Source organism: Salmo salar, chromosome ssa01, assembly GCF_905237065.1.
Source record: "Salmo salar chromosome ssa01, Ssal_v3.1, whole genome shotgun sequence".
Taxonomy (NCBI): domain Eukaryota; kingdom Metazoa; phylum Chordata; class Actinopteri; order Salmoniformes; family Salmonidae; genus Salmo; species Salmo salar.
The window spans coordinates 55,957,604-55,981,856 of record NC_059442.1 but is presented as its reverse complement, the minus strand read 5'-3'; the positions used below and the strand labels follow the sequence as shown (position 1 = coordinate 55,981,856).

Here is a 24,253-nt window from a genome sequence, read left to right as displayed (position 1 = left end):
ACCTCTTTTGGTTCCAGGTACAACCCTTTTAGATTTAATCTAGAACCCTTTCCACAGAAGGTTCTACATGGAACCCGAAATAGTTCTATCTGGAACCAAAAATGGAACCCTTTTGGAACTCTTTTCTAAGAGTGTAATTTTATTGAACATAACACCAAGAAGTAGGGAATTCATGAAACATTCTCTCAATAAATTAATTAACAGGAAAGTGCCCCAGACAAAGTTTCGGGAATACACATTGGTGTCACAGACATCACTGTCACCACTAGAGTCACTGTGACAGACTTTACCAAGACAGACACTTTGGTGCGTGATCGTAAAGTAGTATCACCAGATAATATCCTTAGTGAGCAGGTGTCACAGTCACAAACACCTTCTCAGGGCAGATTCTCAGTACTCCAGGGTTAGTGCCATCGGAGTTAAGACAGGGAGAGAAGTAGGGGAACAGTCTCTCTGTGAACCTCTGTTTGAACATATAGATGAGTGACATGTCACTGGAGTCATAGAAGGACAGCTCTCCTTTCTCATAGTCCAACTTGACCCTGACGTTCTGGGGTTTCCTACTGAGGACCAAAGGGGTACCCAGGGGGGCGGTTCTGGCGCTATACTCCTCCCCGTTCCACAGCCCCATCGCCCAGATCCCACCCTCTGGGCTGACCATCACATTGCCCTTCCTGGCCACACCCTCTTTGGCCACTCCCAGGGTCCAGGCCTTCTTAGGCCCCACCTCCACCTCCCAGCTGTGAATGTCTGAGTAGAAGCCTTCAGAGCCCAGCACGCTCACTGAGCTGTCGAAACGCTCCACGTTATCAGGCACAGGCTGGGACGATCGTCTGTCGCTCACCTCCAGGAGTACCTCAGAGATCAGTAGATCAGGGTGGGCTGAATTCACATCCAGGGTCACAGGGGCTGGGACAGAGGGAGTGGCTACGTTAGTTGGACACCAGCTCAGATACATGGATGTTAGTTTACTGTATTTCTGGCTGTATGAACAGAACATGAGTCAGCAGTTTGTCATTCAGGAATCAGAACATTCATCAGTTTTTTTTCTTTGTCAGTAGCAGACTAGCTCAGAAAGCTGACATTTTATTGTTACTTCAGTCGTGATTCATGGCTATGAATGACTGACACTGGAGCCTGGATATTGTACTATAATGTTTAGTAACTGATCATTTTGCCGCGTCATTGAAGCAAGTCAATGACCTCAAAGACGTGGACTGTTGCTTATAAAACTTTGTACTCACTGTATTGCACCATCTCTTGCATCTTCTTCCACACCTTGAACCTCAGGTTTCCCAAGTGTTGGGCCACGTCTATCAGTGCCCCCGATACAGGCTCTGGATCCTGCAATGTATACTTGGCCCTGAAATGACAGACAGTACAGACATTGTATGATAATAGTGTTGGTGACTGATCAGATACTTGACTATTGATGATTATTCTAATGTTGCATACCTGTCTTTCAAGTCCTTGTACATCTGAAACAAGAACACATGTGGACCTCAGTACAGAATAATATCTTTGTTTGAGAAAGCCTCAGTACAGAATAATATATTTGATTGAACAGTTGTGACATGCAAAATAAAGTGTGACCTGTAGAAACGAGATGTTGTCTGTATTCATCTTGGTCTGTATGTCTGAGATCCTCCCGGAGAGTGAGGCCATGTTGCTGGCAAGACGGGTGATCCTCTCGGTCAGTAACCCTGTCTTCATCCCTTCCTCCTGTTTCAAAGCTGCCAGTCTGGCGGCTTCCTCATCTCTCAGGAACTGGTGGAGGTTCGCAAACTCACTCTTGATCTGTCCTGCTGTGGTTTGGGCCTGGGTCTGGAAGATGGAACGGTACAGTAAGATATATATTACATAGATACATGTCTATGTAATATCTTTGTAGTAGGCCTATCTTTGTAATATTGTGTCATTTAGCTAGCGACATACCTTGATGTATTGGGCTGCACGCTTTCTTGAGGCTCTCGCTTGCTTTATGTCCAGTTCCAGTTTCTCAGGAAGGTTGTAGAGCAATGAAGTGATTTCCCTCTGGGTTGATAATGGAAGTGGGGATAGTGGTAGAGAGGTAGGGAGGGGTAACAGTAGAAAAAGGATGGATTCGAAGTAAAAATACTTTAGACTTTTCTCAGCTATTCTGTACAGGTACTTTTATCTAATACCAAATGCAACTCGGTTAGCAAGAGGAAAAGACTGCAAGTAGATCTGTATTCCAGCTATAGCACAGTACCTTACGCCATTGCGCTTCCTCCTTCACTGGCTGGTGTTTATGCTTGGCATGCTGCTCGGTCTCCACACACACAGCACAGACAAGTTCCTCACATTCCTCACAGAAAAACCTGAGCTTCTTATTATGTCTGGCGCACACCACAAGACCCACTGCTCTCCCCCCACTCCCCTTCTTCTCTGCTCTCTGCAGGTAGGCCTCCACTATGTTCCTCAGTTTCATATTGGACATGGCGGGCTGGATATTGTCTATGGAATTCCTTCCCCTGCAGACTGGGCACTCACGCTGCTTTTGTTGAATCCATGTTGGTGTTTCCAGGCAGCTGCGGCAGAAGCTGTGTTGACATTTCAGACTCACTGGGTCCTGGAAGAACTCAAAGCAGATAGGACAGCTGAGATTTTCCTCCATAGCTGCTGTAGGTCCCTGCTGGGTCATCCTCTTCCTCAGATACAGTTAGGAAAAGGCCATACTCTTCAGAATACAGTATGAAATAGCCACTGTCATTACAGCCGTGTCCTTTATCCCTTTCTATTCCTCTTCACCAACCCACTACAGGGAAGTTAGGTTTATAATGCTATCTAATACCATTTAGGCCCTACCTGTGATCAAAGTTTATCCTGCTTATCCGGTTCATTCCAGGACAGAGGTCATGTAAGATAGCAATTAAATAATTCCTTTGGCACATGTTGTTGTATCTCAAGTACTGTTAATATCTCAGCCTTTCAACAACAAAAACCCAACAAACAGCCAAGCTGTCATATATAAAAGATACAAAGTACACCGCAGTTTAGATGCAGTCTTGTAGGAACGTTTGATGAAAATAAGGTTTTAGGACTTATTATGTTATGAGACGTATCAAAATAATATCTGATTGGCACTGATTTGACACTGATGTGCTAACAGTCTGAGCCATAATTACCAGTCTGACACATTGTCAAATCAACGTAAAAAAACTCATACTCCAAGAGGTGACTCTGGTCTGTTGTGATTGGCTATAAATTACATGAATTTTGAGAGTAGAAGCAGTTAAAGAATTTCATCAACCCAGCTCCATCTGAACTGCAACCTGACATAACAGGCCCCGTCAGGCTCAAAGTAGCTTCACATGTTAGCAGACCCTCAGCTGGTGACTATTACATATACTGCATATACTGAGCAAAAATACAAACACAATGTGCAACAATTTCAAAATGTTTACAGAGTTACAGTTCATATAAGGAAATCAGTCAATTGAAATAAATTAATTAGGCCCTAATCTATGGATTTCACATGACTGGACAGGGGTGCAGCCATGGGTGGGCCTAGGATGGCAGCTTATCGTAGAGAAATGGATGTTCAATTCTCCGGCAACAGCTCTGGTGGACATTCCTGCAGTCAGCATGCCAATTGCACACTCCCTCAACTTGAGACTTCTGTGGCATTGTGTTGTGTGACAAAACTGCACATTTTCGAGAGACCTTTTATTGTCCCCAGCACAAGGTGCACCTGTGTAATGATCATGCTGTTTAATCAGCTTCTTGATATGCCACTCCTGTCAGGTGGATGGATTATCTTGTCAAAGAAGAAATGCTCACTTACAGGGATGTAAACAAATTTCTGCACAAAATTTGAGTGAAATATGCCTATTGTGCGTTATGGAACATTTCTGCGACCTTTTATTTCAGCTCATGAAACATGGGACCAACACTTTACATGTTACGTTTCTATTTTCTTCCACTGTAATATATTGTATGCCATTTAGCAGACGCTTTTATCCAAAGCGACTTCAGTCATGCTTGCATACTCTTTACATACGGGTTGGCTCACAGAGATACCAACTGACTCTGACATTGTCCATAGTGTATCAACAATACCAAGGTGCCATAACATTACTTCAAAAAGTACAAATAGATCTGAATAGAACTTTGTGTAGCTGACATTGTTGTGAAAGCTATCAAACGGGGCTGGTAAAAGACTGCTATATGGTTGCTGTATTGTAGTCAATCACAAGGGATGATGACTACAAAATAAAGGAAAGTGTCTTAATAGGGCATTGGGCCACCAGAAGCCAGAACCGCTTCAACGCACCTTGGCATTGATTCTACAAGTTTCTGGAACTCTATTGGAGGGATGCGACACCATTCTTCCATGAGAAATTCAATAATTTGGTGTTTTGTTGACGGTGGTGAAAAATGCTGTCTCAGGCACCGCTCTAGACTCTCCCATAAGTGTTCAATTGGGTTGAGATCCGGTGACTGTGACGTCCATTGCATATGTTTTACATCATTTTCATACTCATCAAACTACACAGTGACCACTCGTGCCTTGTGGATGGGGGCATTGTCATCCTATGGGGGGCATAGTCATGGTAGCCAAAATAATGGCCTGCTCAACATTTTTATACATTACCCTAAGTATGATTGGATGTTAATTGCTCAATTAACTCAGGGACCACACTTGTGTGGAAGCACCTGCTTTCAATATTCTTTGTATCCCTCATTTAAGTTTCCATTATTTTGGCAGTTACCTGTATTTAAGAGGCTATTAAGTTAATATTGATTACTTGGCAGATGAAATCCCATGCTACTTTTTAGGGTACAGCTCTAGGCAGACAAGCGAGCATCAAATCAAATAAACTTTTTTACAAAATACTGTCTAGTCACATTCCTTTTAAATAGGATACCTAAAAGTTTCTGATGCAATCTATCACAGGCTCTTTCTTCCTCTCTGTCTTCCAACTACTCTTTTTCTTTATCTCTCAACCAAAATTATTATTTTCCCTTCTCTGCCACTGATACCTAATTGTACCCAAATGTTCCATTCCACCCCTGAGTAATTTCTCTGTCCCCAACTGCTCCAGATACAAAGGCTTTCGTCAAACGTTGTCTGGTGATTCCACTGGAATGGTAACTTTAATTTCTCTTTGGTAGTATTAGGGATCTATTAGGGTGAGGTTCATCATTTGTCTTCAGATCATTTGGCGTAACTAGTTCCAACTGAGATACTTATAGAATCCTGTTTTGGGACACAGGAGAATGGAGTAGGCATTAAGCTGACAATATCTTGATACAGTGGACGATCAGACAGACACATTGATGAGTCTAGGCCTGAGAGGACTCCTATTGGAGACCACAGGGTATGTTCTGGCCTCGTTTAAAGTCTAAAAAAGATCACGCAACTCTCTCAACTAAGTGTGAATTCTGCAATGTGACACAGATCAAGGCCTCATTATTCCCCCCTACCCATCCGCTCTCGTCTACTCTCCCTCTCTTTCCTTTGTTCTTTCCCTGCGTTCCCCATCACAGGAGTCCTATTCCCTAATACCAGCCCTCAGTAGTGAACAAGGCTGCACTTCTGTAAGGGGACTGAAATAGTGAAGCCTGTGGTTCATCATAATTGATGGAGGTGGCTGCAATAGGACTGAGGTCTTATATAAATCCGACATCCTGTTGAGTGAGAGACTGAGCGAGGACCTGTGAAACACGAAATGACTGACTAGGTGTTGGGATTTGAGATAAAAATGTTCATATGAGGTGACAGTATAGCACTTTTATTTGAGGGTATTTTCATATATATATGATTTACTGTTTAGAAATGAACGCTTTATATATCTATTCTCCCCCCCCCCCCCCAATGTAAAAACGACTAAAATGTAAATTGTAGATGTCATAGGTTTTTGGACACATTTCACTCAGTGTATTAAAGTAGTCAAAAGTCCCATATTCCTTGCACACAATGACTACATCAATCGTGTGACTCTACAAACTTGTTGGATGCATTTACAGCTTGATTTGGTTGTGTTTCAGATTATGTTTTGTCCAATATTAAGTGAATGGGGAATAATGTATTGTTATTTTGGAGTCACTTTTATCGTAAGAATAGAAGATGTTTGAACACCTTTACATGAATGTGGATGTGACCATGATAATCATGAATGAATCATGAATGATGATGAGTAACAAAGTTACAGACGGACAAAGACCCCCCCCCCCAACACTCCCCCATTATTGTTCATGGTGAGAGGTTAGCAGGCCTTTTTGTAGCCTCTAACATTCTCACTCATCCTTATTCATGAATCATTCGTGATTTTTCTTAATCATTGCATTATCTGGATTTATTTAGAGATGTTCAGAAACATCTTATCTACTCACATCGAAAGAACATTACTCCAGTCGTCATTCACCATTCAGTTCCTATTGGAACCCAACACACAACCAAAAGAAATTGCAAATGCATTCAACGAGTTTGTAGAGTCACACGCTTGATGTAGTCGTTGCAGGCTAGGAATATGGGACCAAATACTACTTTGACTGCTTTTTTCGTACACTATAAGTGAAATTTGTCCATATACTTATGACATCTTCAAATGGGGGGACTAGATCTATAAAGTGCTTTCATTTCTAAATGGTAAATCAGATATGTACTGTATGAAAATACCCTCAAATAAAGTGACATTCTGTACTGTCACCTCATATAAAACATATACATGCAACAGCATGTGTTCACATACATACTGTTGGATTTTAGCTTGAAATATACTTATTCATGTTGCCATAGTAGAACTTATTGGTTACTTTACATGTATAATGAATGTATATGTTGGGGTCAATGGAGGGCGGATAATAACTACGTGTATGGAAAGTAACTGAGTGAAACAATGGGGGAGGCAGGACATACTTGTTATTGTTCAATCTCATGGATCCTATGGAGGGAGGCAAAGGGCAGCAGTCTGGTTTCAGTGACTGATAAAGTAGGACAGCCGTGGATTAGGGAGGAGCGAGGAATTCAGTCAGATGAAGTGAGAAGGAACAGTCCTATCCCAAACATATTTCCACACCCACGAAGGTTCTAGTCTGAGGCAGAGCCATGACTACACCAGTAAGAGGAAACCAATTAAGTTCCTGACTTAGCAACAGACACGTACTGGCTGTCTAGATGGGCAAGGAGTTGACTCCGCCTAGTAGGAGGGTATAAATATATGTGCTTGTGTAAACATGTCTTTGCACCTGTTTGACCCAGTGGGTGAAAAAACATACTTTTTCCTAGTCATCCGTTTGAGTTTTTACTCTGTTTAGAACCTAACAATCCGTAGGGGAGTGTATCTCTCTCGCTCGCTCTCTCTGATATCGGGATGTCAGCAGTACTGGCTGAGGAGTGACGTAAAGCCCAACCTGGTACAGCCTAATACTTGTTGTGTGATGGCCTCCAATGCAGTAGTCCCAGCACCTGATATTGTCACACCATAAGCTCCAACTCCTTAATCAACACCTGTCAACGTAGAAACAATCAATCTAAAATACACTTAGCAGCACTGCTAGAAAGTTAAGCTACAATCAGCAACGTGTGTGTGTGTGTGTGTGTGTGTGTGTGTGTGTGTGTGTGTGTGTGTGTGTGTGTGTGTGTGTGTGTGTGTGTGTGTGTGTGTGTGTGTGTGTGTGTGTGTGTGTGTGTGTGTGTGCAGTTGTGAAAGTGTGTGCCTCTGTTTTAGCTGACGTGTGGGTCTGGGGGAAAATGGTGAAAAATGGAGTGGAGAATGATGGAGTGGAGCTTTCTTCCATACAGTGGGCAGAAGACAGAAACATTGTTCATGTGGGAGAGATGGGGAACAGTGAATAGATCTCCTGGCCACACTGGGCAGTCTCAGTACTGAAGCACCAAGAGGGAGAACTAATGAAGAGTTTTAGGAGGAGAACTACTACTGTATGTGGTCTTTCAAAGTTTTGCTCTGTTTCTCCTCTGAATCATTGACGTATGTCTGCCCTTGACAAGCTAACACATGCTGTTTAGGGGGTATCTACTGAGCTGCTCATGTCATGTCCCCCACTCATATTTTGAAGCCATAACTGCTTAGTTGAGTTCATTTGCAGTTATGTATTGGCACAACCAGCTGTCTTCAAAGCAATTTATTTAAATTACATCTATTACTTTTGTGTTGATGCTTTGAATCCCCTCGGTTTCAGAGTTTAATGTAACTGGTTATTGTTCATAAGTTTCCACTGCTGGAGCAATAATGAGAATCAGAGTCCGATATGTTCTTCTGGAATGCTTTGTACTTTATGTTAGGTGATGGGAGAGGCTACATGAATGACTGGATGAATACATTGTAAATACATTGTAAATCTGGTGCTTTATTTACTCATGGGATGCATTACTGTAAAATATTCCACTGAGACACTGGGTTTGGGGTGTCACTGCACAATTAGACTGCTACCAATCTCAGTTCCTGACCCTGTTCTTTGAAGGACTGCAGCCAACCAACCAGTAGAACACACTTATCTCCGAGGGCCAACTGATACACAACCCCTCTTGTCAGATATCCCCACTAGCGATTCATCACTAAGCAACCCCACCAACCAAATGCTGTGTACACTGTGCTTTTCCCATCATACTGAACCCATTCCAACACACACACACACACACACACACACACACACACACACACACACACACACACACACACACACACACACACAAAGCAATAAAGAATAGTATGATAATAATACATCTGAATCCAATTGGATCCAGACCCAAATCCCTGGCCCTTTGCCACTGTGCTGTGGACATGCACAGCCAGCATTTCAATAGAATGTTAGCCCAATATATAATATTGAATACTTTCAGCAGCCCAGTAAGAGAACTGGCATTAAGTGAAAGGCTTGTTTTCTTTCTCCGCCTGTGAATCCAGCTAGAAGTTTATTAACATGTTGAAATGAATTGTGGCCATGGGTGAGAGGCTGGGCAGGACACTCACTAATAGATGGACATTTCCAATGTCTGGGGGAAAGGGGAGAAAAACAATGGCGAGAATTTCAATTGCAGCTCACGCCCGAAACCGCAAACCCCCGGATCTTATGAACAGTGTCCATGAATAATTCACAGTGAAATATTAGGTCATATTTTATTGAAAAGCTTTAAGTTTAGCCAAGACTGGGCTATGTATCATCCACAGTTGCCAGGGTTGAGAGCCATGAAGTGGAGCAGAACTGGCCACTGGAAACAAAGTGTAATAAAGCTTTGATGCATGGCTGTTGCTCTACCAGTTGTTGGTTTGGATACAGTACAGTTCATAGAAGGATCAGTTCCCACGTTACACAGTTAGAAAGCTTCAGATAAACAATATGTGTCTGTAGCAGTAAGAAACAGGTGTTTGACATGATAAGAAGTATCTCTCCATGGCCTGGGGTGGTCTAGCGGCTCAGTTGTTGAACGTCGCCGATAGAAATGCCATGAATAGAGCCGACATGATATCATGTTCCACGTGTCGGAGAGGCAAGTTTGTTCTATCTGAACGTTCCAAAATGTTGTGTCCTGCTGAATGCGCTCCTGGCGTTTAGTGTAAAGAGGCATGCTTTCTATTGGCGCTTTAGCACACATTTTTAAAAACCACTTGAATGATTGTGATTGCTGCCTAAATATACACAACCAAAATGTGATTATTTTTCATGAAATGGCCATAAATAAACTGCGGTATAATTTTCGAAAGGGCTGAACTCACCTTTCTGGTAAAAATAGTTTCAATTGCTGAGGTGTGTGTGTGTGTGTGTACTCACTTTTGAGGACACAAGCTCAAGTACATTGTACAAATATTATGAAAATATAAAAAAAGTGGGCAATAGGGCTTGAAATTACAAATCGAATTATAACTAAGATTTCACCTTTCTCATGACTGTATAGTACATATGATCATACTTAGCGACAGTACACTATAGGTACCATTTCATAGAACTTGCGACAGATACTTTTCTCCTAAACATCCACTGAGCGGCGCAAAGACACCATTCAAAATGTCTGCAGACTCGTTACAACTTCAGCTTTAAGCACACAGGGATTTCATCCATCTGTGACCAAGAGAAAATGGTCTTGTTTCAATTCTATGAAATCATTTTGTATTTTTTCATGTTGATCTCGAAATCCGGCTGAGAATATCACAGCAAGATGAAACCACAACTGTTGGATTCGCTAGACTGTCGCCTTTCATATGCCGTTTCCTTAGGCTGAGCTCCTGCTTAATGCCAGCCAAAAATAGAGCCCTCAGAGTGACGGTGATAAGTGTAGCCTGGCAAAAGTAAACCCAGCACAGGACACAGAAATATCTTTGGGGTTGTTTATTCTGAAAACTATCCCTGGTAATGGAAACGGAATCCATTGGAAAGTTAGTTTAATCCTTTTAAATAGACTACAATAATAAGGAATTACTTTAATGTCTCAGCTAACCTGCTTACTGAATAAGCTTGAATTACCAGAAACAGAAGTGCAATGAGTCAAACTCTGGACCTTCTTCTTTATCCGTGAATCCAATCACTAAACAAAGTGTATCTAGCCAAAGTGCATAGAAAAATGGTAGAGGCCCATTTCTGTAAAACAAGAAAACAAAACAAACCTCAAACTAAATTAGCCTTCTTAGTAGTTCACAATAACCTTGTTAAAATTACATTCTTGCATGAAATGAAAGAATACATCTCGTCTTTAAACAAATAAATGATTACAACACTGTCCATGTGCTACTACAGATGCACACGTTGGACAGGTCAACATCACGTTCTCCCCTCTAGCATTAGGAAAACAATAAACACCATGAATGTCATTATCACAGCAATGATAATAGTTTCCCTCAAAACTGAAGATTACTATAAATAAATATTCAATTTGAATTGTAATTCTCACTTTAGATATCTTGTTAAACTCCAACGTGGTCCGAGAGTAACTGGATGTAACTAGCAGTAGTTAGCCACCAACACCCAATTACAAATCTGCAAACATCAACAGTAAACGAATACAGCTAGGTGCTTTTACCATCTGACTACATAAGGATAGAAACAGAGAGAGAGAATAAATATCCCACATGAAAAAATACTATAGAATACTATAGCAATTATTATAGAATGCTGTAGTAAACTGTTGTATACTATAGAATATTATACTACACACTGTAGTATCCCTCGATCACGTGTGGACTCCCGAGTGGCGCAGCGGTCTAACGCACTGCATCTCAGTGCAAGAGGCGTCACTACATTCCCTGGTTTATTCCAGGCTGTATCACATCCGGCCTTGATTGGGAGTCCCATAGGGCGGCGCACAATTGGCCCAGCGTCGTCCGGGTTTGGCTGGGGTAGGCCGTTATTGTAAATAAGAATTTGTTCCTAACTGACTTGCTTAGTTAAGTAAAGTTTAAATAAAAAATTAAATAGTACCTACTATAGATTGCTGTAGAATACTATAATAAATACTTAATGATTATCTGCAAAAAAAACTATATAGTAAATACTACACTAATTAATTTGCATATATCCTGCCCATTCCCCTCCCCCATATCCCAATTTGTGCCACCCATAAGTTAGAAACCTACATGCCAAGTATATACCATATTGTGTTCCATTCATGTTATAGAAAAGAGCTGAGTGCTGAACTACAGTATCTGTTCAGACTCCAGTCCTACATATGTACCTACATGTTATGGGACATTTGCTCTTTTAGTATTTCTCTAGTAGGTTTACTGAAGGAGAAACCCTAAAGCAAAACCACTATATTACAGTCTGCAAAAACACTGCTTCAAGACTTCTGTGGGAGTATAACCTAGGTTAAAGTTAAAGTAAATAAATTCATGGATAAGAAACTTGAGTTCTGTAATTTTTTATATTGATTGATTTTAGCCTTGAAGTGTTTCAGAATGGTTGAGACTGGTACTTATTGAACCTCTGTATTGAACTGGCGGTAAACAGCTGCTGTCTAACAGCAGGAATACTGTAGTTGTCCATTTAGAAGATGAGGTAGAATAAAGTTCAGGGGATTTACACTTACTCTGGACTGCATGAGTTGATATGCATAGTACAGAATCACATTCTCTCCCACATGAAAAAATACTGTAGTATACTATGGTATGAAAACTACAGTATTCGTTTTAGTGTTTTGCAGACAGTATTGTAGTATTTACTGTAGTATACTGTATTATTTACAGTTAACTATTGTATAAATAGCATATACAATAGTAATTCATGTAGTATATTTGTTTATTGTAATATAGTGTAGTATTTACTGTAGTGGTTTTGCAGACATTACCGTAGTATTTACTATAGTGTTTTTGTTTGTTATCTTTGACATAGAAGTGGAGACTTTCTCCTTGAGGAATCCTACTGGAGAAACACACAAAGAGCAACTTTTCCATAACCTGTAGGACTGTGGTCTGCCTTGGGCTTCAGGGCTTCCGTACACTCTTCCGTACACTTTTCTAGCAACATGTGTCATGGTCTTTAGCACATGCACATGCATTAATGAATGTGTCTGCCTGAAAACATGACTATGCCATCCATTTATCAATTGGACACTTGTACAGGGACCTTCAGAATCTGTCAGGAGAAAAGCAAGATGGAGAAAGAGTGAGGAAGAGGAGGAGAGCGTGGATGTTAGAGAAATAAATAGAGACAGAAAAAGAGAGAGGGAGTGAAGAGAGATTGTTATAAAGATTGTAGAAATGTTAAAAATAATGTAGGAGACTAACACAATAGATATGGTAGGAGAAAATTCAAAGAAAAACCAACCGGATTTTTTTGTTGTTGAGAGCCCATGCTCTTCCATTAGAACGTATAGGGAAAAAATGTAATCCAGCTCCCAGTATGCAATTCCTATGGCTTCCACTGGATGTCAGTAGTCTTTGTTCAAGGTTTCAGGCTTGTTTCTTCCCAAACGAGGAAGAATTATGAGTTTTAGTACTGGGATACAGACTTGGAAATCAGTCTGTCCAAGCGCGACGAAGAGGACGTGTATCTGCTAATATCGTTTTCCTATTGAACATACTTCTTTCCGTATGAAATATTATAGTTTAATTACATTTTAGGGTACCTGAGGATTAAATAGAAACGTATTTTGGATTGTTTTAACAAAGTTAAGTGGTAGCTTTTTGGATTCCTTTCTCTGCATGTTGAATGAGTGGATTACTCAAATCGAAGGCGCCAACTAAATGGACTTTTTGCGGTTTAAAAAATAAGGAATTTATCTAACAAATTGACACTACATGTTGTAGCTGGGACCCTTTGGATGACAAATCAGAGGAAGATTTTCAAAAAGTATGTGAATATTTACTCGTTATTTGTGAATTTCTGAAACCTGTGCTGGTGGAAAAATATTTTGATGTGGGGCGCCGTCCTCAAACAATCGTATGTCATGCTTTCGCTGTAAAGCCTATTGTAAATCGGACAGTGCAGTTAGATTAACAAGAATTTAAGATTTTAACTGATATAAGACACTTGTATGTTCCTAAATGTTTAATATCCATAATCTTTATGATAATTTATCGCGCCAGCGGGACGCCTATCCCAGAGAGGTTTTTAATGTCTCTTAGCTGCTTTTGCCACCCCTCTCTGTTCGATGTCTGAAAATCTGGGCTTTACACAGAACAGTCTGCTTTGAGCGTACAGAAATGGGTGCAGTTATCCTAGGGCCTGAAGGCAGATTGTGTGAACAGTTTCAACACACTCAATCTGATTGGCAGTGAATAAATCCTACAGCAAACCCTTTAATCCAGGTATTTACTGTTTCTATTCCCTCCCTACCTACCTCCCCTCCAATTAAAGCTCCACCACCATATTTAACAGTAGGCATGGGATTCTTATCTGCTTATGCATTCTCATTTCAACACCAAACCAACCACTTGTGTGCATGGCTAAAGACCTAATTTTCATGTCATCCAACAAATGTAAACGGCATTGGCACTTGGATCGAAACCGGTGCTATGGTCCGATTACATAAACATAGAGCTCTTTAACCATGAACACCAGTGGTGAACTGAGAATGCATAAGTAGATAAGAACCCCATACCTACTGTAAAATATGGTGGTGTTATGGGTAGGGTTGCACATTTTGGGGAATATTCAGAGGGGGAAACTTTCCGTGGGATATAACGGGAATAAATGGGAATTAACGGAAATATATGCAAATTAATATTAATACCATTTAAATATAGATGTTTTTTTCACTGGGTATATTTACCATATCATATGGAGACAGAAACATAAACATTTTACCTTATCATAAGTATACATACTTGCAAATGATTAAATGCTTCTAATAGAAGGAAAAAAACGATTTAGTTACGAATTGAACTTTAATTAAATGAGTTGACTCTTCACATGGGATGATTTCACTGAACAACAAAATAAATATTGAATGATCCCCAATGATCCATCGCATCTCCCAAAAATGTTTTCTACATACGTCTGTAAAATGGTAGTCTAGAAACTAAAGCTTTGGTTGTCTTCCTCTCAGGCTTCCATGTCTTCTCCCTGGACCTCCTCAAAGTCCACCTCTTGAACATTAGACTCTGAGGCCTCATCTTCACTGTCACTTTCCAACCTTGTTGGGGATGGCTCGTTGTCAGGCTCAAAAAGCCTCAAATTTGCCCGGATGGCCACCAATCTTTCAACCCTTGTGTTGGTCAGCCTGTTGCGCGCTTTGGTGTGTGTGTTCTCAAACAAGGATCAGTTGCGCTCTGAGGCAGCTGATGTTGATGGGATTTGGAAGATGATGGAGGCAACAGGGGAAAGAGCCTCAGATCCACAAAGTCCCTTCCACCAGGTCTCTGATGAAATTTGTTGATATATCTCCATCCCAAAGCCCTTGCTTGAACGTGTACTCATCCAGGTCAAGGTGGCGAGACACAGTAGTGATGACACCATAGGCCTTGTTGATCTCTGCACCAGACAGGTGTGCTCTTGCCAGCGTACTTGGGGTCCAACATGTAATCTGTGGCGTGTATGGGCTTCAGGCAGAAGTCTTCACGCTTTTTGATGTATTTCAGAACTGCAGTTTCCTCTGCTTGGAGCAACAGTGAAGTGGGCAGGGCAGTATGGATTTCTTCTCTTACATCTGCAAGCGGAGTCTGAACATCAGACAGGATGGCATTGTCTCCCTCAATCCGTGCAATGGCTACTGCTATAGGTTTCAGGTTGCTCACTACTCTCTCCCAAAATACATCATCCAGGAGGATCCTCTTGATGGGGCTGTCCATATCGGCAGACTGTGATATGGCCATTTCTTGGAGAGACTCCTTCCCCTCCAGGAGACTGTTTAACATGATTACAAACTGGGTGTTGCTGGGCAGCTTCAACGTGGTGCTTTTATTCTTCTCACTTTGCTTGGTGAGATGGATTGCTGCTATGACTTAATGACCCTTCACATACCTAACCATTTCCTTGGCTCTCTTGTAGAGTGTATCAATTGTTTTCAGTGCCATGATGTCCTTGAGGAGCAGATTCAAAGCATGAGCAGCCAGCCAATGGGTGTGATGTGAGGGTAGGACTCCTCCACTTTAGATCAAGCAGCCTTCATGTTCGCAGCATTGTCCCTCACCAGTGCAAATACCTTCTGTGGTCCAAGGTCATTGACTGCCTTCAGCTCATCTGCAATGTAGAGACTGGTGTGTCTGTTGTCCCTTGTGCCTGTGTTCTTAATAGAATACTGGTTGAGGGGTGGAGATGATGTAGTTAGTTATTCCTTGCCCACGAACATTCGACCACCCATCAGAGATGCTTGCAATACAGTCTGCGTCCTCTATGATTTGCGTGACCTTCACCAGAACTCTGTTGAACTCTGCATCCAGCAAATGAGTAGATAAAGCATGTCTGGATGGAGGGGTGTATGCTGGGCGAAGAACATTCAGAAATCTCTTCCAATACACAATGCTTGTGAGCATCAGAAGTGAACCAGTTGCATACACAGCTTGAGCAAGACATTCATCGGCATTTCTCTGACTACGTTCCTCCATTGAGTCAACAAAAACTTCTGATTCCAGGAGGACCATGAGCTGTTGCTATTGATAAGGTGTCTGATTCATCATTTTCACCTCGAATAGAAGTAGAGGGACTTTTGTCAGAGGTTGCTTGTTGTGAGCGCTGAGGGAACTTTATGCACTTGGCCAGATGATTCTGCATCTTTGTTGCATTCTTCAAATATGATTTGGCACAGTATTTGCAAATGTACACAGCTTTTCCTTCTACATTAGCTGCAGTGAAATGTCTCCACACATCAGATAGTGCCCGTGGCATTTTCCTGTAAAGATTAGAAAGAAATGAATAAAAAAATAACTCCTTTGTAAGATAAATGTTTTAAAATGAAACATGTATGGAAACAGGTGAATTAACACCCCTCGGTTAGAAGGCTCAAGCAAGCTAAAACCCATATGGTAGCAAAAACTAACTAGCAGAAATTGTTAACCTCTATGGGCTAGGTACTCAACAGCCAGTGTAATCCCGTGGCGCGATATTCAAATACCTTAGAAATGCTATTACTTCAATTTCTCAAACATATGACTATTTTACACCATTTTAAAGACAAGACTCTCGTTAATCTAACCACACTGTCCGATTTCAAAAAGGCTTTACAACGAAAGCAAAACATTAGATTATGTCAGCAGAGTACCCAGCCAGAAATAATCAGACACCCATTTTTCAAGCTAGCATATAATGTCACATAAACCCAAACCACAGCTAAATGCAGCACTAACCTTTGATCTTCATCAGATGACACCCCTAGGACATTATGTTATACAATACATGCATGTTTTGTTCAATCAAGTTCATATTTATATCAAAAACCAGCTTTTTACATTAGCATGTGACTAGCATTCCCACCGAACACTTCCGGTGAATTTACTAAATTACTCACGATAAACGTTCACAAAAAACATAACAATTATTTTAAGAATTATAGATACAGAACTCCTCTATGCACTCGCTATGTCTGATTTTAAAATAGCTTTTCGGTGAAAGCACATTTTGCAATATTCTCAGTAGATAGCCCGGCATCACAGGGCTAGCTATTTAGACACCCAGCAAGTTTAGCACTCACCAAAGTCAGATTTACTATAAGAAAAATGTTATTACCTTTGCTGTTCTTCGTCAGAATGCACTCCCAGGACTTCTACTTCAATAACAAATGTTGGTTTGGTCCCAAATAATCCATAGTTATATCCAAATAGCGGCGTTTTGTTAGTGCGTTCAAGACACTATCCGAATGGTAAAGAAGGGTGACGAGCACAACGCATTTCGTGACAAAACATTTCTAAATATTCCATTACCGTACTTCGAAGCATGTCAACCGCTGTTTAAAATCAATTTTTATGCCATTTTTCTCGTAAAAAAGCAATAATATTCCGACCGGGAGTGGTGATTTTCGTTCAAAGAGAGCGAAAATAAAAACATCTCTTGCCCTCGTGCACGAGCCCCAGTCTGATGGTCCTCTGACAGGCCACTATCCAAACGCGCTAATGTGTTTCAGCCAGGGGCTGCCTTGATATCATTCAGCTTTTTCCCGGGTTCTGAGAGCCTATGGGAGCCGTAGGAAGTGTCACGTTACAGCAAAGATCCTAAATGTTCAATAAACAGAGGCAAGAAGCCCAAGGAATGGTCAGAGAGGGTACTTCCTGTTTGGAATCTTCTCAGGTTTTTGCCTGCCATATGAGTTCTGTTATACTCACAGACACCATTCAAACAGTTTTAGAAACTGTAGGGTGTTTTCTATCCAAAGCTAATAATTATATGCATATTCTAGTTTCTGGGCAGGAGTAGTAACCAGATTAAATCGGGTACGTTTTTTATCCAGCCGTGCAAATACTGCCCCCTATCCCCAACAGGTTAACAAATCAGAAATTATTTAAACACACTTTGCTGTAGGCTACTATTTACTAGTTAACAAAAAATCATATCATATGAAATATATTCACCCCACCCAGTATTGTAATCAAATCTTACCAGAATGCATGTAGTCCTTGGCTCAGTTAGTGTAGTAGTGTGGGCTCAATAGCATCTCATTAATGTGCAAGATCTTGAGAATCAGCTGTACATGAGATGGAAGAGTGCACTGCACATGTAATGGAAGAATTCACTGTGCGTGCAGAGGGTTGCAATTCCATAAAATTGGGGATAGTTTAACCAACATATGCCACAAGATCTATCATTTCCTTGTGTATCCCACAAAAAAGGTTCACTGTTTATAAGCTAACTTTTTTGATGAATTTAATCAAAATTCCCACAATTCCCAGGCTTAACATCCCATGGAAAGTTTCTGAAAAAAATCCAGACATTTACCGGAAAGTTTCCAACCCTTTGCAACCCTAGTTATGGGTCTGTTTTGCTTCCACTGGTCCTGGGGGACCTTTATGTAAGTTACCTGTACATTCCCAAGAAGTTAGAGGACCATGTCCAGACCTTTTTTAGGACATTCTCAGGACTTTAATTGTACTCGTCCGTAGGACATTGAGTGATGCTCTCAAGGGAACGTTCTCTGGGGGCCCTTTGTGTAGTTCCCTGTAAGTTCCCAGGACGTCACTGAGGACCATGTCAGGAGGCTGAAACTTGGTTGCAACTGGATCTTCCAGCACTACAAATCCACAAAGAAATAGTTAATTCACCACAAAATCACATTTTGCAATGTTCATCTCAGTATCCGGACTTAAATCCCATTGAAAACCTCTGGTTTGAATTGATGAGTGCAGTCCATAAGTGCAGACTAAGGATATCAAGGATCTGGAAAAGTTCTGTATGGAAGAATGGTCTAAGATCCCTCCCAATGTGTTCTCCAATCTCATAAAACATTTGAGAAAAGGCTCAGTTCCGTTGTCGTCGCAAGGTGAGGTATTGAAAGATTTTGAAAAAAAGGGTGTCAAAAATGTGGATCCCTATATTTTTGAGACATACAATTATTACTTGTTAAACAAAATGTCTTAGTATAAAATATTCTAATCCTCCCAAAAATGTTTGCATATAATATAGTTGAGTATAGCAATTATTTGTTTTAAACAGTCATTTTTGCTCATCTTTATTAAGGGTGTCAAGAATTTCGGACCCCACTGTATGCCGTGTTCGTGGTGACTTTCAATTTAAGTAATTTGCATACTGTCAGCCACATTTGATAGATTAAACTTTTACTATAGCCTATAGGTAGACACGCCATAAAGTCAATTTTTTTGTAGTGTTCAAGCAGAAGAGTTGTAATGCCTTCCTCGACAAGGACAAACATAACACGCAGCACCCCTTCTACAGGCATGTTGGGGGAAGGTTCTTGAAATGTAAAATCCAATCAAAATGTAGTCGTTGGAATGCAGCAGACCATTCCAGCCGTTTCGGCTAATACAACATTTTCCAGACATCCAAAGCAGGCGTGACAGCAACGTGATTTGGAGTTATGGCTAAGCAAGACTGTAAAGCAAGTAACAGCATACTTTTCATGCGATGGTAACATCAATTGGTGATGTAAATTCACATACGTGAGGGTAGCCAAGCCTATCCATTTAACATGTAGCTAGCTACAGTGCCTTGCAAAAGTATTCATCCCCCTTGGAGTTTTTACTATTTTGTTGCATTACAACCTGTCATTTAAATATATTTTTATTTGGATTTCATTTGATGGACATACACAAAATATTACAAATTGGTGAAGTGAAATGAAAAATGTACTTGTTTCAATTTCTTTTTTAAAGCAGTAAACTGGTGCATCCATATGTATCCATCCCCTTTGCTATGAAGCCCCTAAATAAGACCTGGTGCAACTAATTACCTTCAGAAGTCACATAATTTGTTAGATTGCACACAGGTAGACTTTATTTAAGTGTCAAATGATCTCAGTATATATACACCTGTTCTGAAAGGCCCCAGAGTCTGCAAAACCACTAAGCAAGGGGCACCACCAAGCAAGCAGCACCATGAAGACCAAGGAGCTCTCCAAACAGGTCAGGGACAAAGTTGTGGAGAAGTACAGATCAGGGTTGGGCTATAAAAAAATATCTGAAACTTTTAACATCCCACGGCACACCATTAAATCCATTATAAAAAAAATGGAAAGAATATGGCACCACAACAAATAAGAGAGGCAACACATTAATAAGAGAGGCAACAGATAACTCTGAAGGACCTGCAAAGCTCTACAGCAGAGATTGGAGTATCTGTCCATAGGACTACTTTAAGCAATACACTCCACAAAACAGGGTTTTACGGAAAAGTGGCCAGGAAAAAAAGCCATTGCTTAAAGAAAAAAATAAGCAAACACGTTTGGTGTTCGCCTAAAGGCATGTGGGAGACTCCCCAAACATATGGAAGAAGGTACTCTGGTCAGATGAGACTAAAATTGAGCTTTATGGCCATCAAGGAAAATGCTATGTCTGGCGCACACCCAACACCTCTCATCACCCCGATAACACCATCCACACAGTGAACCACGGTGGTGGCAGCATCATGCTGTGGGGTTGTTTTTCATCGGCAGGGACTGGGAAACTGGTCAAAATGTAAGAAATTATGGAGCTAAGTACAGGGAAATTCTTGAGGGAAACCTGTTTGTCTTGCAGAAATTTGAGACTGGGAGGGAGGTTCACCTTCCAGCAGGACAATGACCCGAAGCATACTGCTAAAGAAACACTTGACTGGTTTAAGGGGAAACATTTAAATATTTTGGAATAGCTTAGTCAAAGCCCAGACCTCAATCCAATTGAGAATCTGTGGTACGACTTAAATATTGCTGTACACCAGCGGAACCCATCCAACTTGAAGGTGCTGGAGCAGTTTTGCCTTGAAGAATGGGCATAAATGTGGCTAGATGTGCCAAGCTTACAGAGACTTACTGCTGTAATTGCTGCAAAAGGTGGCTCTACAAAGTATTGACTTTGGGGGGGGGGTGAATAATTATGCACGCTCAAGTTTTCAGTTTTTTTTGTCATTTTCCTTGTTTGTTTCACAATTAACAATATTTTGCATCTTTAAAGTGGTAGGCATGTTGTGTAACTCAAATGATACAACCCCCCCCCAAAATCCATTTTAATTCCAGGTTGTAAGGCAACAAAATAGAAAAATGCCAGGGGAGTGAATACTTTTGCAAGCCACTGTAGCTAAGCAAAAAAATTGTATCGTTTAGCTTGCTTCATCATAGATATGGATTTTGGAAAGAGCGTGATATCGGCAAGTAGCTAGCTATATTTCGAGTCTAAGCACATTCTGCTAATCAAATGGCAACCCTGACTATTTGCATTGTCCCCCCACCCTCTTCTACTCTGCTGTTACTCTCTGTTATTATCTATGCATAGTCACTTTAATAACGCTATCTACATGTACATATTACCTCAATTACCTCTGTACCGGTACCCCCTGTATATATCCACACTATTGTTATTTACTACAGCTCTTTAATTATTTGTTATTCTTATCGCTTACTTTTTTTGGGAGGGGGAGGGTATTTTCTTAAAACTGCATTGTTGGTTAAGGGCTTGTAAGTAAGCATTTCACTATAAATTACACACCTGTTGTATTCGGCGCATGTGACAAATAAGATTTGATTTGGTAATGTTGTCTGTCTGACTACTGTCATCACCACTATAACTGGCAAGCAAATCAAACAAAATGTAGTGGTTACTAGCTAGTTTATCTACTGACAGTTAGCTTGTTAGCTAGCCAAAAATGATAATCTGTCATTAGCTATCTATGTATATCTGTAGTTGCTGATCTAGCAGCAAGCGTGATTAATTGTTAATTAACTGTCGTAAAACATGACGTTGAAAAGGGAACAATATTAGCCTGCTTAGGTACGTTGGTTAAAGAAAAAAGTGCATAACTTACAATAATGTTTATGCAACTTTACAAAGTTTCTAGATAGCTTAGCAAACATCTCAGCAAACGGGACATCCTGAGGACATTCGGCAATGTTTCGATTAGGTCCCTTACGGGTTTCGGTGCAATGTTATCCCACTGATGTTCTGAGAACATTCTAAGAATGTCACATGATGGTCCCACGGGAGCGTTCTCTGGGGGACCTTTGTGTAGTTCCCAGGACATCACTGAGGACCATGTCCGGACCTTTTAGGATGTTCTCAGGACTTTAATTGTACTTGCCCTTAGGACGTTGAATGATGATCCCAAAGGAACATTCTCTGAGGGACCTTTGTCTAGTTCCCTGTAAGTTCCTAGGACATCACTTATGAACATGTGAGACCAATTTTAGGACCTTTTTAGGATGTTTTTATAGTTCCCGGTTGGTCCCCTGAACGTTCTTCGGAAGTTGTGTCATGGTCCCCTGGAGGGTTTTGTCACGGGATGGTCCAGGTGTCCCAAACCATTATAAGTAAATTAAATTGTAAAAACAAAAAAAGATGCATTGTCACATACAACAGACAGGTGCAGTGAAATGTGTTGTTTTATACGGTTAGCTACTGTAGTACTGCACTCATAAAGCAAATTGGGGTTAAGCACCTTGCTCAAGGACAAAAAAAAACAGTTACTGGCCCAACGCTCTAACCGGTAGGTTACCTGCCACTGTATGGTAAGGCGGTTCTAAGGTAAGTGGTACGCTGTTAAGCTAAAATAGTGTACAACTCTTTAATCAATGACAATATGATTATAATTGACATGATCACACAGTACTGACTTTTCAACATGACCCCATCTGGGATTTGAATTCACAACCTTGGGATTTATGATATGCAGATTTTTCTGTAGCGCCACAAAGTCTGTATATTATCTGAAGTCCCCTATACATTAATTACCTATAGTAAATCTCTGAACTTAGCAAAAGAGTGCCATCAGCACTGCTATTATACACTGCTCAAAAAAAATTTAAGGAACACTTAAACAACACAATGTAACTCCAAGTCAATCACACTTCTGTGAAATCAAACTGTCCACTTAGGAAGCAACACTGATTGACAATAAATGTCACATGCTGTTGTGCAAATGGAATAGACAACAGGTGGAAATTATAGGCAATTAGCAAGACACCCCCAATAAAGGAGTGGTTCTGCAGGTGGGGACCACAGACCACTTCTCAGTTCCTATGCTTCCTGGCTGATGTTTTGGTCACTTTTGAATGCTGGCGGTGCTTTCAGTCTAGTGGTAGCATGAGACGGAGTCTACAACCCACACAAGTGGCTCAGGTAGTGCAGTTCATCCAGGATGGCACATCAATGCGAGCTGTGGCAAGAAGGTTTGCTGTGTCTGTCAGCGTAGTGTCCAGAGCATGGAGGCGCTACCAGGAGACAGGCCAGTACATCAGGAGACGTGGTGGAGGCCGTAGGAGGGCAACAACCCAGCAGCAGGACCGCTACCTCCGCCTTTGTGCAAGGAGGAGCAGGAGAAGCACTGCCAGAGCACTGCAAAATGACCTCCAGCAGGCCACAAATGTGCATGTGTCTGCTCAAACGGTCAGAAACAGACTCCATGAGGGTGGTATGAGGGCCCGACGTCCACAGGTGGGGGTTGTGCTTACAGCCCAACACCGTGCAGGACGTTTGGCATTTGCCAGAGAACACCAAGATTGGCAAATTCGCCACTGGCGCCCTGTGCTCTTCACAGATGAAAGCAGGTTCACACTGAGCATATGTGACAGACGTGACAGAGTCTGGAGACGCCGTGGAGAACGTTCTGCTGCCTGCAACATCCTCCAGCAGGACCGGTTTGGCGGTGGGTCAGTCATGGTGTGGGGTGGCATTTCTTTGGGGGGCCGCACAACCCTCCATGTGCTCGCCAGAGGTAGCCTGACTGCCATTAGGTACCGAGATGAGACACTCACACCCCTTGTGAGAACATATGCTGGTGCTGTTGGCCCTGGGTTCCTCCTAATGCAAGACAATGCTAGACTTCATGTGGCTGGAGTGTGTCAGCAGTTCCTGCAAGAGGAAGTCATTGATGCTATGGACTGGCCCACCCGTTCCCCAGACCTGAATCCAATTGAGCACATCTGGGACATCATGTCTCGCTCCATCCACCAACGCCACGTTGCACCACAGACTGTCCAGGAGTTGGCGGATGCTTTAGTCCAGGTCTGGGAGGAGATCCCTCAGGAGACCATCCGCCACCTCATCAGGAACATGCCCAGGCGTTTTAGGGAGGTCATACAGGCACGTGGAGGCCACACACACTACTGAGCCTCATTTTGACTTGTTTTAAGGACATTACATCAAAGTTGGATCAGCCTGTAGTGTGGTTTTCCACTTTAATTTTGAGTGTGACTCCAAATCCAGACCTCCATGGGTTGATAAATTGGATTTCCATTGATTATTTTTGTGTGATTTTGTTGTCA

The 24,253-nt window shown here is 41.4% G+C and overlaps 1 protein-coding gene and 1 non-coding gene across 2 annotated transcripts; one reads left to right on the top strand and one right to left on the bottom strand.

The window, feature by feature from the left end:
- Positions 1-119: 119 nt before the first annotated feature.
- LOC106605363 (nuclear factor 7, brain) lies at positions 120-2,808 on the bottom strand. Its single transcript, XM_014200896.2, has 6 exons — positions 2,234-2,808; positions 1,936-2,034; positions 1,594-1,824; positions 1,456-1,478; positions 1,245-1,363; positions 120-909 (listed from the first exon to the last, which is right to left on the bottom strand). The coding sequence occupies exons 1-6, from the start codon at positions 2,663-2,665 to the stop codon at positions 344-346; spliced, it is 1,470 nt and encodes a 489-aa protein (XP_014056371.1). The 5' UTR covers positions 2,666-2,808; the 3' UTR covers positions 120-343.
- An 8,858-nt stretch (positions 2,809-11,666) lies between these two features.
- Positions 11,667-11,719, top strand: LOC123726803 (U7 small nuclear RNA). Its single transcript, XR_006758951.1, has one exon. It is a non-coding gene; the product is annotated as a U7 small nuclear RNA (small nuclear RNA).
- Positions 11,720-24,253: the final 12,534 nt, after the last annotated feature.